Source organism: Erinaceus europaeus, chromosome 17 (genome assembly GCF_950295315.1).
Source record: "Erinaceus europaeus chromosome 17, mEriEur2.1, whole genome shotgun sequence".
Lineage (NCBI taxonomy): Eukaryota > Metazoa > Chordata > Mammalia > Eulipotyphla > Erinaceidae > Erinaceus > Erinaceus europaeus.
In genome coordinates, this window is record NC_080178.1 from 45537642 (window position 1) to 45553766 (window position 16125).

At 47.9% G+C, this 16125-nt stretch overlaps 1 protein-coding gene and 1 long non-coding RNA gene across 2 annotated transcripts; both read right to left on the reverse strand.

Annotated features, from left to right (window-relative positions):
• Positions 1-10130: 10130 nt before the first annotated feature.
• LOC132534009 (uncharacterized) lies at positions 10131-11997 on the reverse strand. Its single transcript, XR_009545728.1, has 3 exons — positions 11929-11997; positions 10501-10823; positions 10131-10276 (listed from the first exon to the last, which is right to left on the reverse strand). It is a non-coding gene; the product is annotated as an uncharacterized LOC132534009 (long non-coding RNA).
• A 551-nt stretch (positions 11998-12548) lies between these two features.
• Positions 12549-14328, reverse strand: LOC132533724 (coiled-coil domain-containing protein 81-like). Its single transcript, XM_060175779.1, has 3 exons — positions 13919-14328; positions 13008-13101; positions 12549-12716 (listed from the first exon to the last, which is right to left on the reverse strand). The coding sequence occupies exons 1-3, from the start codon at positions 14104-14106 to the stop codon at positions 12549-12551; spliced, it is 450 nt and encodes a 149-aa protein (XP_060031762.1). The 5' UTR covers positions 14107-14328.
• Between the last annotated feature and the right edge of the window lie 1797 nt (positions 14329-16125).

A 16125-nucleotide genomic window follows, 5' to 3' on the forward strand; every position in this document is an offset into this window, starting at 1 on the left:
AACCCAGATGTCTACTTATTTCACTAAGAATGGTCACCTCTACTGCATCCATGTTGTCCCAGAGGTCACAATGTCAATGTCATGGTTTTTGGTCAAAGAGTAGTATTCCATGGAATACATATCCCAGAACGTCCTCAGCCTGTCGTTTTTTTTTAAAGAATTTGTTTATTTATTCATGAGAAAGATAGGCAGAGAGAGAAAGAAACAGACACCACTCTGGCATGTGCTGCCGGTGATTATAATCAGAACCTCATGGTTGATAATCCAATGATTTATCCACTCTGCCACATCCCAGACAACAGCCTGTCATTTCTTGATGGGCATTTAGGCTGTTTCCACTCTTAGAAGACTCTGTACTGGAAGTGCTTCATGGATTCTTTCTGGACAACTCTGGGCATTCATAAGAATGGCTGTATTTCACTAAATATTGATTTTGATGCTCAGGGGGGATTGCAAGGGGGCCTGATCTGCTCTGGCACATGCTAGGTACACCCTCGGGGCTGGGAGGCCTGTGCTCACCTGCTGGAGAGTCTCCCTGTTGTAGGGGGTGATGCTCAGTGTTTCTGAGAGTTTATTCAGTGCCAGCCTCTCCCCACCCCCACCAAGCAAAGGCTCAGACTTTGGCTTTGGAGTGGAAAATGGTGCAAAGGAAGCTGGGAGTGTGCTGCCTGGACTGTCCCCTCCTTGCTTCCTGTCAGACATGCTCTCACCCAGGGCTCCCACATATGTTTGTGCAAACACAGGTATGTGAGGACATGGCTGCACATGTGTGTACATGTGTGTCTTATACATGCACATATGTGTGAGTGCACACATGTACACACAAAAGACTGTATGGAACCAGAAATGAGACGTGAGAGCCCAGGCCATAAACATAAATCAGAGGGGTCAGGTGGTGGCTCACCTCACAGAGAACATATGTTACCCAGGTTCAAGCCATGGATCCCTATCTGAAGGGGGAGCTTCATGAGCAGTGGAGCAGTGCTGCAGGTGGCTCCCCTTCTGTCTCTCCCTCTAATTCTGTCTCTCACTTCTCCCACTATCTCTGTCTCATTTAAAAAATAATGGCTACAGGGAATAGTGGAATCATGTAGGCACTGAGCCCTAGAAATATCCCTGGTGTAAAAAACAAATGTGGAGCAGTAAAGTTAACTTTGATTATTCTAGGAATGCTAAGGACATTCTTATTATGTTATTTCTATTAATATACATATACATGTATATCTTACATCTTTATTGTTGATTAAACCAATTTTTTACTGTTTTCTTGGCTGGATAGTGGTTTACAGGACAATGTCTCATCTGCAGAACATTCTCAATCCTGATTTAGGTCCTTCTGTTCCATCGTGCACCAGAAACCATCCCTCCAAGCACTCCACAGCCCTTTTGCTGCCTCCTTCCCCAGAATCCTTTGCTGTTTTTGTGCAATGCATGGAATGCAGTTCAAATTTACTTGGCGTTTTCCCTTTCTGTCCTTGACTGTTAAGATCTGCCTATGAGTGAGATCATCCAATAATCATCCTTCTCTTTTGGGCTAATCCTTCTCACTGGACAGCTACACCTGTTCTAGGGAACTCATGAATATGCAGATGGTCTGATGCCATTTCTGCAGGGCTGGGAGCAGGGGCAAGGGAGGGACACCAACAATACAGATGACCACTGATGGCTGTCCTTGTCACTGTCTATCCCTAAACTCTCTGTGCAAGAGCAGAAGCCCAGAGATATCTTGTCCCACAGGCCCTAAATGCCCATCTTTTCAGAACCTCCCTCCACATCTGGCTTAAGGATTTCTCCAGACTTTCTGTTGCCAGCCCTGAACCTAAGCTTGTGAAAAATCTGAAAGCCCCACCTGAAGCTCAGCCCCGACAGTACCCATGGCTGCTAGTGGAGAGTGAAGTGTGCCACGTGGGGAGTCACTTGAACAGGAGGAAAGTGGTTCAGGGCAGGCAGCTGAGCAGTGAGAGAGCAGAGTGGTGGAGCAGTGACTAAACTACACTACATGAGTCACAAGCATGAGATCCTGAGTTGAGTCCTTGACATTGAGTGTGCCAGTGATGTCACTGTGTGACACAGGAAGCAGACACTCAGGAAACCCCTGCTGCCTGCTCTGCCTAGAGCCACACTGCCATCTGTCAGCCACAACAGGCCCCTTTGGCCCAGGTCTTAGTCTCCCCATATCTCCCAGTGTGCTGACACTCAGTGTAGTGTCCCCAAAGCATAGCTCTGTCCCATGACTCCTGGATTTGGGTTGAAAGATTCATGGGGGTTGGGGGGTGTTCCAGAACATTCATTCCTTCAGAAAAGTCCAGGCTTAGGGAGGCATGATCAGATTCACAAGTAACTGTTCTGGAGGAGAGAGGGAGAAAATAGCTCTTCATACTAAGGCCCTGGGTTCGAGCCCCTGCACCACATGAGAGCACCATGAAAGGTAAAAGGGGTGGGGAGCTTCATGGTGAGGGGAACGGTGCTAGGGTAACATTAGTCTCTCTCCCACTCTGGACACAGTGAAACATTTGAGGCCAGGAGGCCTCTGAGCGATGCAATTACACAAGCACAGGACCTTAGGTTTCTTGCCTTTAGCTACAGAAGGTTGTTACACACAGGGACCCAGGAGGGGGCTGTGATAAAGCCTTGATGTAGGAGTTGGAGACCTTCCACTACATGGGAGCACCCTGGATAAAGGCCAGTGGAGGGCTGGCAGAAAAGCTTCCCTGAACAGAACCCTGCTTGGCCTTACACTCAACCCTGCTAGAGCCCAACCCCCACCACACTGAAGGAAGCTGTCCTGCTGGGGTCTTTCCTGCTCTCCCTCTGAAAGAATTGCCTGGAGTGCTGAAGCCTTGAATGGGACTCCATGGATGGTGGGACAGTACTTTGATCTTGTCTTTTCTCTAAAAATACAGACTTACAGATTGTCTGGGAAGGTAGCTCAGTCACAATGAGCAGACATGAGTCCCCTGGATTCCTCCTCTAACAAGGCACCGCATTAGATAAAAAACTGTGGACTGGAAAAATAGCTCACTAGAATAGTGTGCTGCTTTGTCATGTGCATGATCCTGGTTCAAACCTGGCACCCACAGAATTGAGGGAAAGTCAGTGCTGCTTCTCTTTCTCAATAAGTTAGCCCAGTGTGGTTAAGTCTTGATGACAAAAAAGAAAAAAAAAATATTAAGAGCAAGCGGGCACATAGAAACACTTTATTATTTTAACATCAATTCCAAGAGGAGGTTGAGCTTTTTTAGAAAAGATTGTGGGTGATACACAAGGAGGGTACAGGCACAAGCAGGGATGCACCCCGGGCAAGGTGAGGCTGGGTGCCTCTTCCCCAGCTCCTTTGGCAGCAGATGCTGTGGGGAGCATGGACTGGGTGCCAAGGGCATGAGAATGAAGACAGCACTGCACAGCTCGGGGTAAGACTGGGGTCACCCTCCCCACCTGCCCTGGAATTCAGTGATAAAGGGTCTAGGGTGAGCTTGGAGGATAGGAGGCTGCACTAAGGGGCCAGAGGGGTTGGAGTGGACTAAGGGGAGGGTATGGAGTGGGGGAAAGGGGGTTGGTGGAGTGAGGTGGAATGGGGAGGGTTGGAGTGGGGGGAGAGAGGTGGAATTGGAAAGGGAGTGGGTTGGGGAGGAGTAGAGTGGGGGAGAATGAGTGGAATGGGGCTGGGGTGAAGGGGGAAGGAGTGGGATGGGGGAGGGGTAAGGTGGGGGAGGGAATGGAATGGGAGAGGGTTGAAGTGGGGAGGGAGGGGTAATGGTGAGGGGGTGGGTTCAGGGAGGAGTAGAGTGGGGAGGTGTGGGATTTGAGTGGGGGAGGGGTGGGATGGGGATGGGCTGGAATAGAGCAATGGGGAGGGTTGGGCAAGGGGTTTAGACTGGGAGATAGGGGAGTTGAATGGGAGGGATGAGAGTGGCCTGGTGTGGGGTGCAGGGTGAGGACAGATGCATAATCCAGAGTTAGGCTGGGAGCACTCTCACCAGCTGTCCTGGTAACCTGACTGTGAGGTTGATAGTGGACTGGGGGTAGGCTGTGGTGCTGGACTAGTCTGAGGGGATCTGAGGCCAGGAGAGGGGAAGACTGGTGGGTGAAGGGAGTGAGGAGAGTTCACCACATCCTGTCTGACTCTGGTGCCTTCTCCCCAGCAGGCCTGAGGGTGCACTGGGAGGGTATAAGGTTTGTGGTTGGGTTGGGGGTGATGAAAGGGGTAGAGGTAGGTTGAGTGGTGGGAGTATGGGGTTGGGGTATGGGACTGTTGAGTGGGGTGAATCCTCCCTCTACCCCCCCACCCCCCAGTCTACCCCTAACCCCCAGGCCCTGCTACCAGGACAGCTGAGGAGAAGGCACCCAGCCTAACTGGCTGTGATGTTCAGTCCTGGTCCTCAATGCCCAGCCCCCCACCACTCCACCCCTCCTCCACACTCAACACCCCTTCACCCCAACTACCCTCCTTTCACCACCACCCCATCTCCTGTCCACCTTCAACCCCATGGCCCTGGCTGCCAGGGAAGCTGGGTGCCTCCCAGCTGCTCTGGCAGCAGGTATTGTGGGCCTGGAGGTAGAAGGGAGATGGGGTGGTGGAAGGAGCACAGGAGGGTAGAGGGGTTTTGAGTGGCGGAAGGGTGCAGTGGTGGGGGCCGGGGTCAAAAACAGCACAGCACAGCCAGTGTTAGGCTGGGTGCCTTGTCCTCAGTTGTCCTGGTAGCAGGTGCTGTGGGGTTGAGGGTGGACTGGGGGGTGGGGTGGGCAGAGGGTGGGCTAATGGGAGGAGAGTTGGATGGAGGGGAGGAGGGGTATGGTTAGAGGAGGGGGATGCACAAGTGGGGGGTGGCGGGAGGGTGGACTAATGGGAGTGGGAGGGGGTCTAATGAGGCAGAGGAGAGGACTGGTGGGAGGAGGAGGCTGAAACATCAGTCAGGGTGAGGCTGGGTGTCTCCTCCCTGGCAGCAGGTACAGTGGATGAGGAGAGACAGGGAAGGTGAAGGGAGGAGGCTGGACTTAGAGAGGGGGGTCCAAAAAGGTGAACTTTGGTTGCACTGGTTAGGGGGGGGCAATACACCAAAGCCAAATGGAGGCTAGGTGGCTTTCTCCAGCCATCTGGCAGTGGGTACCTTTAGGGCTGAGAAGGGACAGAAAATGAGGGTGGAGGAAGGGTGGAGTGATGGTTGGGTGCTTTGATAGTGGGGAGTCCAGTAGGGGTGAGCTGGATGGACTGCTATGTTTTGGTGAACTTGGAGGGGAGGGGTGCAATAAGGGAGGTGTGTGGATTTGGAGGGGGATTGGTAGACTGGGGCGGGGAGTAGAGTGAGGGTGAGGACAGCACACTACAGCCAGGGTGCTGTGGGCTAAGGGTGGACTGATGGAGGTGGACAGTGGGCTCTGAGTGGACGTGGACGTGGACTGGGGCAGGTAGGTGGACTGCAGGGTGGTTGGTGGATGAGGGGAGGGTGGTGGATGGGGGGGAAGGGGGTGGACTGCAGGGTGGTTGGTGGATGAGGGGAGGGTGGTGGATGGGGGTAAGGGGGTGGACTGCAGGGTGGGTGGTGGATGAGGGGAGGGTGGTGGATGGGGAAAAGGGAGGTAGACTCCAGGGTGGGTGGTGGGCTGTGCTAAGGGTCAACTGGGGTATGAGGGGATGGCCAGGGGAGGGATGAAGTGGACGGTGAGGGAAGGGGCTGTGGGTGGGGGGATGGGTTTGAGGACAGATCACTACAGCTCAGGTGAGTCTGGGTGCCTTCTCCCCTGCCACCCTGGCAGCAGGTGCTGTGAGGTTGAGGCTGGACTGGTGTCTGGGGTGGGGGTGGAGGACAGCACTCCACCCTAGGGTGAGTCTACATAACTCCTCCTCACAGCTGTCACATTATGTTCTGGGGTGCAGGTGGACTGGGGTGAGGCTGTGGGTGATCAGGCACACACGGATTCACAAAAGGAGGGAGGACAGACACAATCTTCTCTGCAAGCTCCCAGGTGGCATCCTGCTGGAGTCCCAAGACAACTGGGAGGCGAGGACCGGACTCTGGCTTCACATGAGCATGAGAGACCCTGGCAAGTGTTTGTTGTAGGGCCAGAAGTGGGTCTTGCCCTTGTTGGACGGGTCTCTCTGACACTGTTTACAGCGTTTGTAGTCATTGCACTGATCCAAAATAAATAGTTTGTCTGGCGCCCTGAAGTGGAAAAAGCACATGTGATGGTGAGAGGCCTTCCTCAAAACTGTGAAAAGGAGACAAGGACAGTGAACCCCCCCCCAGTACCTGTTCCCCTTGCCCCCAGCCTGCCCTTCTCCTCTCACTCACTGCCACAAATGATGGCCCTACATGGGAGTGGGGGAGGAAACACCTTCCACTAAAATCAAAACATCTTCTCTAGAACAGATTGTATCCCAGTGGGAAAGCTAGCATGGCAGTTGTGCAAAGACTTGCATGTCTGAGGCTCTGAGGTCCCAGGCTCAATACTCTGTATCATCATTAGCCAGAGTGAAGGAAGAGTAGAGAGAGTAAGAAGAGTAGGAGGAGAGGAAGGAGGAGGAGGACTTATCCATGGGTTAGCCAAGATAATAATTTGTCAATTGGTCATTTAGAATATTTGGGGCTACCGATATAGCCCAGTCATTCTGCAAGTGACTTTCATTTCCTTTTAAGTTTCAGTTTAATTCCCAGCTCCACTATAAGCCTGACCTAAGGTTCATGAAAAAAAAAAAAGTTTGTCATACTGAGGCTTGGATAACATCTGAAGGGATAGGCTCCATCTGTTTTGGCAAGTTTTTCACCTTCTCAGTCAGGCACATGTTAACTTTCGCCATTGACAAATGAAAATAAAACAAAAGATCATCAGCCTTTCTCAGGCTAACTGTCAACCTCCATGGACCGAGGCTAGAGGCTCTGCTCCTGGTGGTGAGTAGAGAGAGAGGGCTGAGAAGACAGGACAGGCACCCTCTGGGAGGATGGTCTGGGCCTGTTCCCAGCTGGGTGTCTTACTTTGTATAGCATCCATTACTCATGACTCCATTCCTAACTGACTGTCCATTTTTTTTACTTTTTTTTTTATCTTAAATTTTTTTTTTAAATTTAAATATTTATTTTATTTGTTCCCTTTTGTTACCCTTGTTGTTTTATTGTTGTAGTTATTATTGTTGTTGTCGTTGTTGGATAGGACAGAGAGAAATGGAGAGAGGAGGGGAAGACAGAGAGGAGGAGAGAAAGATAGACACATGCAGACCTGCTTCACCGCCTGTGAAGCGACTCCTCTGCAGGTGGGGAGCCGGGGTTCAAACCAGGATCCTTATGCCAGTCCATGTGCTTAACCCGTTGCACTACAGCCCGACTCCCCTGACTGCCCATTTACCCATGATTCCTCAGCTCTGCTCTTAGAACAGAACATTCCATAAGCCAAGGATGGAAACTCACTCTCCCTGCTTCAAACTTGTTATTTCCAAAGAGAAATGCCCTGCACCCTCCACAAAAGAAAAACGAAGCTCCCTTGAGTAGAGGCAGACCAAAACACTGTTGGTAGACATTTAGCAGGCAGCACACCTGTCCCCACACTAAACCCAGACTTCTGTCCTCCATGGAGTTCTCTTGGCAACCCCCACTCATTTGCATGAAGCTCTATAGACCCACAGATCAGAGGGGAGGAAATGGGGAGAGGAGGCAACTTGCAACCCCAGAAGGCAATTACTTGTCAAAGGCCTTGGCATCTTCATCTCGCTGATGCTTCAGCACAACATCTTTATCCCATTCTTTTCTCAGGTGTTGATTGATGGTGTTCCTTCGATCCTCTTCTGCACATCTTTCTGCTAAATGCCTGGAGGGAAGGCAAGAGTCTGACTCCATACACTGCCACCATCTCCCGCCTAGTCCTCTCTCCTTTGGATTCAGTGGGAAATCTGGTTTTGCTCTCTCTCTTTGGAATAAGAGGTAAAGTTGGAGGCCAGGTAGTGGTGCACCTAGTTGAAGGCACACATTGCAGTGTGCAAGGACCTGGGTTCAAGCCTCAGGTCCCCAACTTCAATTAGGAAGTGCAACAGGTTTCTCTCTGTTTTTCTCCCAATCTCTACCCAAAATAAATAAAAATTTTTCAAAAATAAAAAAAAGAAAGAAAAAGAGTCAGTAACATGAGCAGATACAGGGAACCCTAGCTGAAGGGTCCAAGACTGCTTGCTTTAAGCCGAAACCCTCTTTCTGTCAATGAAAACGCTCTTTCTGTCAAAAGATGTTTGTTTCCTTTAATTAATCTGAAAACTCATCTCATGGACCTACCCTATGATCCTGCAATTCCTCTCCTGGGGATATATCCTAAGGAACCCAACACACACATCCAAAAGGATCTGTGTACACATATGTTCGTAAGCAGCACAATTTGTAATAGCCAGAACCTGGAAGCAACCCAGGTGTCCAACAGATGAGTGGCTGAGCAAGTTGTGGTCTATATACACAATGGAATACTATTCAGTGATAATAAAAAAAAAAATGGTGACTTCGCCATTTTCAGCCCATCTTGGATGGAGTGTGAAGAAATCAGGTTAAATTAAATAAGTCAGAAACAGGATGAATATGGGAAGATCTCACTCCCAGGCAGAAGTTGAAAAACAGTATCAGAAGAGAAAGCACAAGTAGAACCAGAACGGCAGTTGCTGTATTGCACCAAAGTAAAAGACTCTGGGGTGCAGTGGGGGGGGGGGGCAGTGTCCATGTCCAAAAATGATGACAGAGCATCTAGTGCGGTTTGCATTGTTATGTGGAAAACTGAGAAATGCTATGCATGTGCAAACTATTGTATTTATACTCATATTGTATTTATACTCATCCCATAAGGTGGTTTGTGACATGCAACAGCCTCAGCAGTTGACTGGGGAGTAGAGATGAGAAGCAGGCTGGGGCTAGCTAGGGTCAGTCATGACTCTCCACGTGTCCACACATGTTTCTACTAAGGTCGGTGTCAAGGGGTGGGGGAGGAGAGGGAGAGAAAGGAGGAGAGGGTTATGGTGAGGAAGGAAGGGCCAGGCCCCGTACTTTTCTTGGTTTTTCTGAAGCATTTTTTTTTCTTGCTGCAGATTTTTTATTTGGTTGAGGACACGCTGTCTTCTGTGACCTAGAGCAGCTTCCACCTGCTGCTTCATATATTCAATATTTCTCTGCCGCTTCTCGGCCTCCAGGGTCTTCTCATTCTGCCCAAAGTTGGTGACGGTGCCCATGGGCTCGTAGATGGGCAGTCTGGAAGGCCTGTGTTTCAGCTGGAACAGAGAGAGCCAGTGTGAAAGCTTGAAGCATTGGGGTACACTGACAGACCCACTGTTTATAGGAAGGAGCCAGGGCACCCAAACTCACATGAGGAAACCTGCTAGGTGGGTGGGGGCCCAGTATTCTACCCTCCACACACCTACGTTCAGAGTGCTAGGAAGCAGTGTACAGTTCTCAAAATAGCAACCCGTCCACTTACCTGGTGTTCCAGTGCTTTCTTATACATTTCTCTCTCCTCAAATTGATGTTTCTTCAATTCAGCTTTTTGTTCATCAATCCTGATAATTGGAAGAGGAGGAGGTGAGGCCACACTTTATTCTAATGGAGACCAACATCATCAAAACACACCTAACAAGTAATAGTGGGAATAAGTTCCAAGAAAATAAAAGCTGGTACTTCCTTCTGGAAGCTTCCATTGCACCTGATAGAGACAGGCCTTGGAGCCTGGTGGTGTCTCATCTAGGAGAGCACACATGCTGCCATGTGCAAAGACCTGAGCTCAAGGTCCTCACCTGCAAGGGAGACACATCACAAGCAGTGGAACAGTGCTGCAGGTGTCTCTCCTTTTCTCTCTCTCTCTCTCTATTTCTGTCTGTCTTTCTCTCTCACTGTCTTCTCTCTAGCTCTCACAGTCTATCAAAGAAAGGATTGTCAGGTCTATGGCCATACCACCCTGAACACACCCGATGTCATCTGATCTCAGAATCTAAGCAGGGTTGGACCTGGTTAGTACTTAGATGGGAGAAAGGACTGTCAGAAATAGTGAAGCATCAGGGCAACAGGCCCCAAATAACCATAGTGGCAAATAAGAAAGGAATGGAGGGAGGGAGGAAAGGAGGGAGCAAGGGAGAGAGAGAGAGAGAGACACTAGCTTTATGGAGGCAGGAATTACCTCCATTTGGGGGAGTCTTCCCCACAGCAGTTTCCCTCACTGCTCTCCTGACCTCCTCCCTGACTCAAATGCTCAGCCTCAGGCCAAGTGCAACCAAACACTCTCTTTCCTCAGGACTGGGAATTGAGAGAAATGTTCATCCCAGGCTGAGCTACAGGAGAATGGCAGGTATGAGTATGTGGAAGACTTTCCATGATGGCCTGGCCCCTTCTTCTAGTCTGGGCCCCCACACTCCCGACCCTGGGCGCTGGGCTCCCAACAGACTGATGATAAACCTACACTTGGAAGGGTCCCTCCATCAGACTGGCCCCTTCTTCCTCTACTAACACCACTGACCACAAAGCCAAAGGCCATGGTCCCAACTAACAACTGTACCTGGCCTCCAAGGCTGTCCTGACACTAAGCATGGTGGCAATGATGGGCTGCATGGGGATCCTGGTTGGCTGGCTGAGATGTGCTGCAGCACTAGTTGTGCTGCCCTACCCTTCCCTACTGGAGTCCCCCTGCAAGTCCACCAAAACTCACTCTTGTTTGAGTTGCAGCCGTTCTAGTTGCTCCAAGACTTTCTGATTTTCTTTCTTTTTCTTGGCCAGTTTACTATTGGCATCTATTTGTTTGAGAAGGTTCTTAGTATACTCATTTTTCTTTTCAGTGACAATAGCAGCACTTGCTGGTCGGTTTGCAAAGTAATATGGATTCTAGGATGAAAGAGGAGCAGTTCATTTCTTTGAGACGAGCAAGAAAGCAACTGATGGGCTAGCAAAATAGCTGGCTTATACAGTGACTGCTTTGTCGTTGGTGAGACCTGGGTTTCAGCCCTGCGCTACCACACTGAAGGAGCCTCAGTGCTGTGGTTGCTTTCTCCATCTATCTAAAAGAAAGAAAAGTCATTTTTCAAAGTGCCGATAAAGCAGCTACATGTTGAACTCACCTGCTCCAAGGTGACTCTGAGCAGAACTGACCAGAGGTCACAGGTCTGTTGTATGCTTTACATTGGTTTGTTCTAGCTCTCCCCCACCAAGAGAATTGCATCAGTCCAGTTAGTTTCGAGGGCCTGCTTGGCCCCGCCCCTAGGAACCCCAACAGAGTTCCAGAGTGGCAGAGTTAGAGAGAGTTCTTGGCGCCGCCATGGGAAAGAGGCAGCAGAGTTCTGTTTGGTGATTAGTTTGTCTTAGTTTATAAATCGTTGATCCTAAATAAAGAAATACAGCTTCTCTGCCCAGCCGTATGTCTCTGGTCGTCTCTGTTACCCGCTCGTGAAGCTAGCCTGGCCAGCTAGAGACTCCGAATTTTAACAACACAGGTCTTTTTTTCTTCTCCATGGTGTGTCTGTGTGTGTGTGTATGTATGTGTGTGTGTGTGTGTGTGTGTGTGTGTGTGTGTGTGTGTGTCCCAAAGCCCTGCATGGTGAACAAAGGCAATACAATGGACTATCTATCAAGTCCAAGAGTTGTCAGGTTAACTAGAAAATGGTTTGAAAAGAGGATGATTTAGGCAGATAAAAATAGAAGCCAAAGATACTAAAAACATGAAAATGGTGGTGAAGCATGTTCACTACCATCTGAAATGAAGTTTTTTGAAACTTCTGCACCTACAGCTCACCTGAGGGTTTTACTGAGGTGGAGACCTTAGTTCTGAGGGTGTGGGGAGGGGCCCAAGATTCTATGGAATGAGCTCCCATCCAGAAAGGAAGTATCACTCTTGTAAAGCCCACAGGAATCCCTTCAATGTGCCCTCCAGAGGGTGGGTTCAAACATTCCCAGACAGGGTTATATGCAAGAGAGAGGCAGAAACAACTCTTACAGAAAAGTGGCATTTCGGATTCCTCTGTGATTTTATAGCATCTGCGACACCAAGGTTATAAGCAGCATTCCTCATGCGTTCTTCTTTTTCTGATTTTAGTCTCAACTTCGCAAGGAAAAAGAAAATAAACACACACTGGAAATGTTATTCTGTTTGTGAAGGCTACTAACTTTCTCTCTACAAAGACTGTGTTTCAAATGAGTCCAAACTGATTGGGCTTTTCTATGTTTGTTTTGCTCCCTGAGAAAATGTCTCCCAGTCAAGAACTTTCTTTTTCAAACCCAAGGCCTGGCGACTCTAGCAAGTCAAGCAGAATGGCACCTGAAAATGGATGGCTGTCTATGTTCTTCCCTGCACTCATGCAACAGAGTAGAGTAAACCCTCCATTCATCCTCCAAACCCCTCCCCAATGCATTTATATAAGCTGTGAGGAGATCAGAAAGTAGCTTCAGCCCCAAAATGTAGTGCACCAAACAAGACTTTAGTCTGCTCCTGAAAACCTGGCCATGACCCAAACTTCATTCTCAAATGAAATGCCTGATTTGGCACACTGCCAGGCAGACATGCACAGGACATCTGCAGTGGCCTTGTCTTGTTTGCTGCCCCCACTGCATCACCTCTCAATCCAAGCATTCTACTACCTGGTCTTTGAATTCAGTGTCCTTGTCTTTCATTATCTGATATTGATGTAGAATTTGGTCGTCCTGTTCTTCTTCTTTTTTCAACTTGACATTAGAATACAGTGCACTGTTGGCCTTCCTGCGTTGCATACACACGTAACAAAGTTCCTACAATGACACCAAGGGTCTATTCCTACCTTTTGCTTTCTTATCATCACACTTCTTCCTGTGCTCCCCAAGACTGGATTTCTCCAGGAGTGTGTTTGATAAAAAGACATATGAACAGCGATGTGCACAATGGGTTTGATAGGCTGAGTCCTCAGGTTGCAGGAGTGGCCACAATTCCACTTGATTTGCAAGGTCTATGTTCACTCAGAACCCTTGTTCTCCCAGCCCTGTTTGTGTTCAGTGGCCCCCACCCCCATCATTTATCATTTGTTTGTCTGAGGAGACTGGTACCTGTCCTGCTTTCTCATGATCCCTACAAGTTGTAGTCTCAGAGGTCTTAGGTTCTGTTTTGGTGTTCTTTGATGGACTGGGTGGATGTGGCACACTATAAGAAAACAACAATAGGGAGTCAGGCTGTAGCACAGTGGGTTAAGTGCACAGGACACAAAGCACAAGGACTGGCATAAGGATCAAACCTGGCTCCCCACTTGTAGGGGAGTTGCTTCACAAGTAGAGAAGCAGAACTGCAGGTGTCTATCTTTCTCTCCCCTCTCTCTGTCTTCCCCTTCTCTCTCCATTTCTCTATGTCTTATCCAACAATAATGATAACAATAACTACAACAATAAAACAACAAGGGCAGCAAAAGGGAATAAATAAATATTAAAAAACAACACAATTTCACATCCAGAGTGAAATTAGAGGCAAATATAGCCAAAGGAAGATAGCTCAGTGGTTCTCTTCAGAGCTCTGCATTGTACAGGTGAGCGACCTATGTGTTTGATAAGCCTGGATTTCAATAATAGCATGCTTGTTTACATTTGACTTTTGAGCATTACTGACTGCACTTTCTCAGGCATGGGAGGTGCAGTGAACACACACACACACAAACACACACACACACACGCACACACACACAAACCCTCTTCCTGTGGAATCAACATTCTAAAGCAAAGTTACTAAACAAGGTAAGTGAGGTCTCCAGTGTATTTGGCACTGCTAATGACCATGCACACCTAGCTTCCCCCTGATAGACTGTGAGCCCTGAACATCTCTGCAGTCCTCACCATGGAGCACAAATGCAGGGACACCATGTGAAGGCATGCATGGAAACATCTAATATCCCTGAATCAAGATAAGACTCAGACTACAGTTAGTAAAGTGTGATCCCCACCTAACCCCCCACAAAAGACCATCATGTTACCTTTTGGTTCTTGTTTTTGTAAAGACAGTCTTATTAGGTTCCACTGTGGTAGGCAATATTACGGGTGCAATATTTCCAGATGCTGGAGTGGGTTTTTGACCTGGAGGTCTAGGTAGAAAGTTGACTGTAGAATAAGAGAAAGAGTTAAGTTTCCTTTCAGTCTTTTCCTTTGAGGCTTTAATGGTCATATAGATACAATGAAGAGAGAAAAATACAATAGGAACAGATAACACATTCTTACTCTACACCAACTGTGCTAAGTGCTTAATCTAATGCATAATGGGCCAGGGAGATAGCATAGTGGTTATGCAAAAGACTTTTTTGTGTCTGATGCTCTTAAATCACAGGTTCAATCCTTGGCAGAGAGACACAGAGACAGATACAGAGAGAGAGAGAGAGATAGACAGAGAGAAGGGAAGAAAGTGAAAGGGAAAGATTGCATAAATAACAACTTAAGATAACAAGTAAAATCTCTTTATGAAAGGAACAGTCCTCAAAACATTGTCTGGCAACTTCTAGCTATCTCCAGTAACTTAGAAAAAAATTAAGAAAACCTTTGTGTTTCTACATATGTTTCAACCAAAGTCACATCAGCTACAGACATGAGAATCCTACTATTTTCTATTAAGCCATATAAGACAGTTGTAAACTCCTACTCAGAATATATATATATATGGAACATGTTACATGCAGCTCACTTGATGCATTTCTGTTACCTACCTAGGCCACTTCCCTCCCCCGGTAGCCATCTGAACTTTGACTCTTTTAAGTAGTAGAGAGCCAGCAAAGAGTCTTAGTTGAGAATCTCAGGGATTAGAGTTAAGGTGAGATAGAAAATTCTAGAAGAGCTATTTCTTAGAAGAGCATATTTCTTGGGAGTCAGGTGATAGCGCAGCTGGAAAAATGCCAGTGGCACAAAACACAAGGACCAGTGTAAGTATCCCAGTTCTAGCCCCTGGCTCCCCACCTGCAGAGGAGTTGCTTCACAAGCAGTGAAGCAGGTGTGCTGGTGTCTGTCTTTCTCTCCCCCCTCTTGCCTTCCCCTCCTCTCTCCATTTCTCTGTCCTATCCAACAACAACATCATCAATGACAATAACAACTGCAACAACAATAAAAAACAGGCAAGAAAAGGGAAAATAAATAATTATAAAATTAAAAAAAAGAAAATTCTAGAAGACCAGTTTCTTAGAAGAACACATTTCTTATAATTCTAATGGTACTGATTTTCGGCACAGGAGTTGCTCAGCAACAATGCCCTGCTGCTTAGCAGAAAAGAGAAAACAGCTAAAATCGTTGGCCTACCTTGCACATCATCTTTGTCTGACTTCATTCTTAACACAGATTTCCTCAGTTTAGGTTGTTCAATTTTTTCCAGTGTTTCATTATTTCCTTTTAATTCAAATTCAATTCTAGGAATGGACCAAAAGGTTTGCCTGCTCACTGGATCTGAATAAGAAACTAGGAGAATTCTCAGTTCTGAGCAGCACCCCACCCAGCCTGATAATACTGAAATAAACCTACTTCTCTGCCATGAGTGAGTGCCTGGACTTTGTTATGCAGAAATCACAGACTGAAGACTCTTTTCTTTTTTAGCCTGAGTCTGACTGTGACCTGCCTCTTCTAAACTGAGGTCTCAAAAGGTACTCATACTCTGGGGGGGAGGGGATGCCTTTGGGTTTTGGTTTCAGTTTGAATGTGACTTTTCTAGTTCTGTCACCAGATTCAATACAGGGCTGTCAGAGTGGTATGTGGTTGGCAGAGAGTTTGGGAGGCCAGGGTTGATCGGTCCATGGAACCTGTGGGGTAAGGCACTCACCTGGGGAATGAAAGAACACAGTTTGGACTTCTCTTCGAATTTTTGATGTTTGCTAAAGTTGAATTTACACTTTGAGGTGTCTGGAGAAAAAGGAGAGAGGAGATTTATAGCTGGTCTATAGTCCAGGACCCAGACGCCTCACAGGCTCCTTGGAAGCAATGCTACTGGAAGGCTGGCTTGTTGGATGCTCAGTGACTAAAGCCTCAAGCTTACCCCCCCACCCCCCATTTAATAACAATCTTCTGACTCTTCTCCCCGATCCAGCTTTCTAGTCCCTTTTCCAACTATGACACCATTTCCCCAGACAGTAACCTGTGTCCACCTGCATATCAGCTGTTAGGCTCAGGCAAAAATGGAGCCCTTAGAATAAACCTAAAATAGACAAACCTG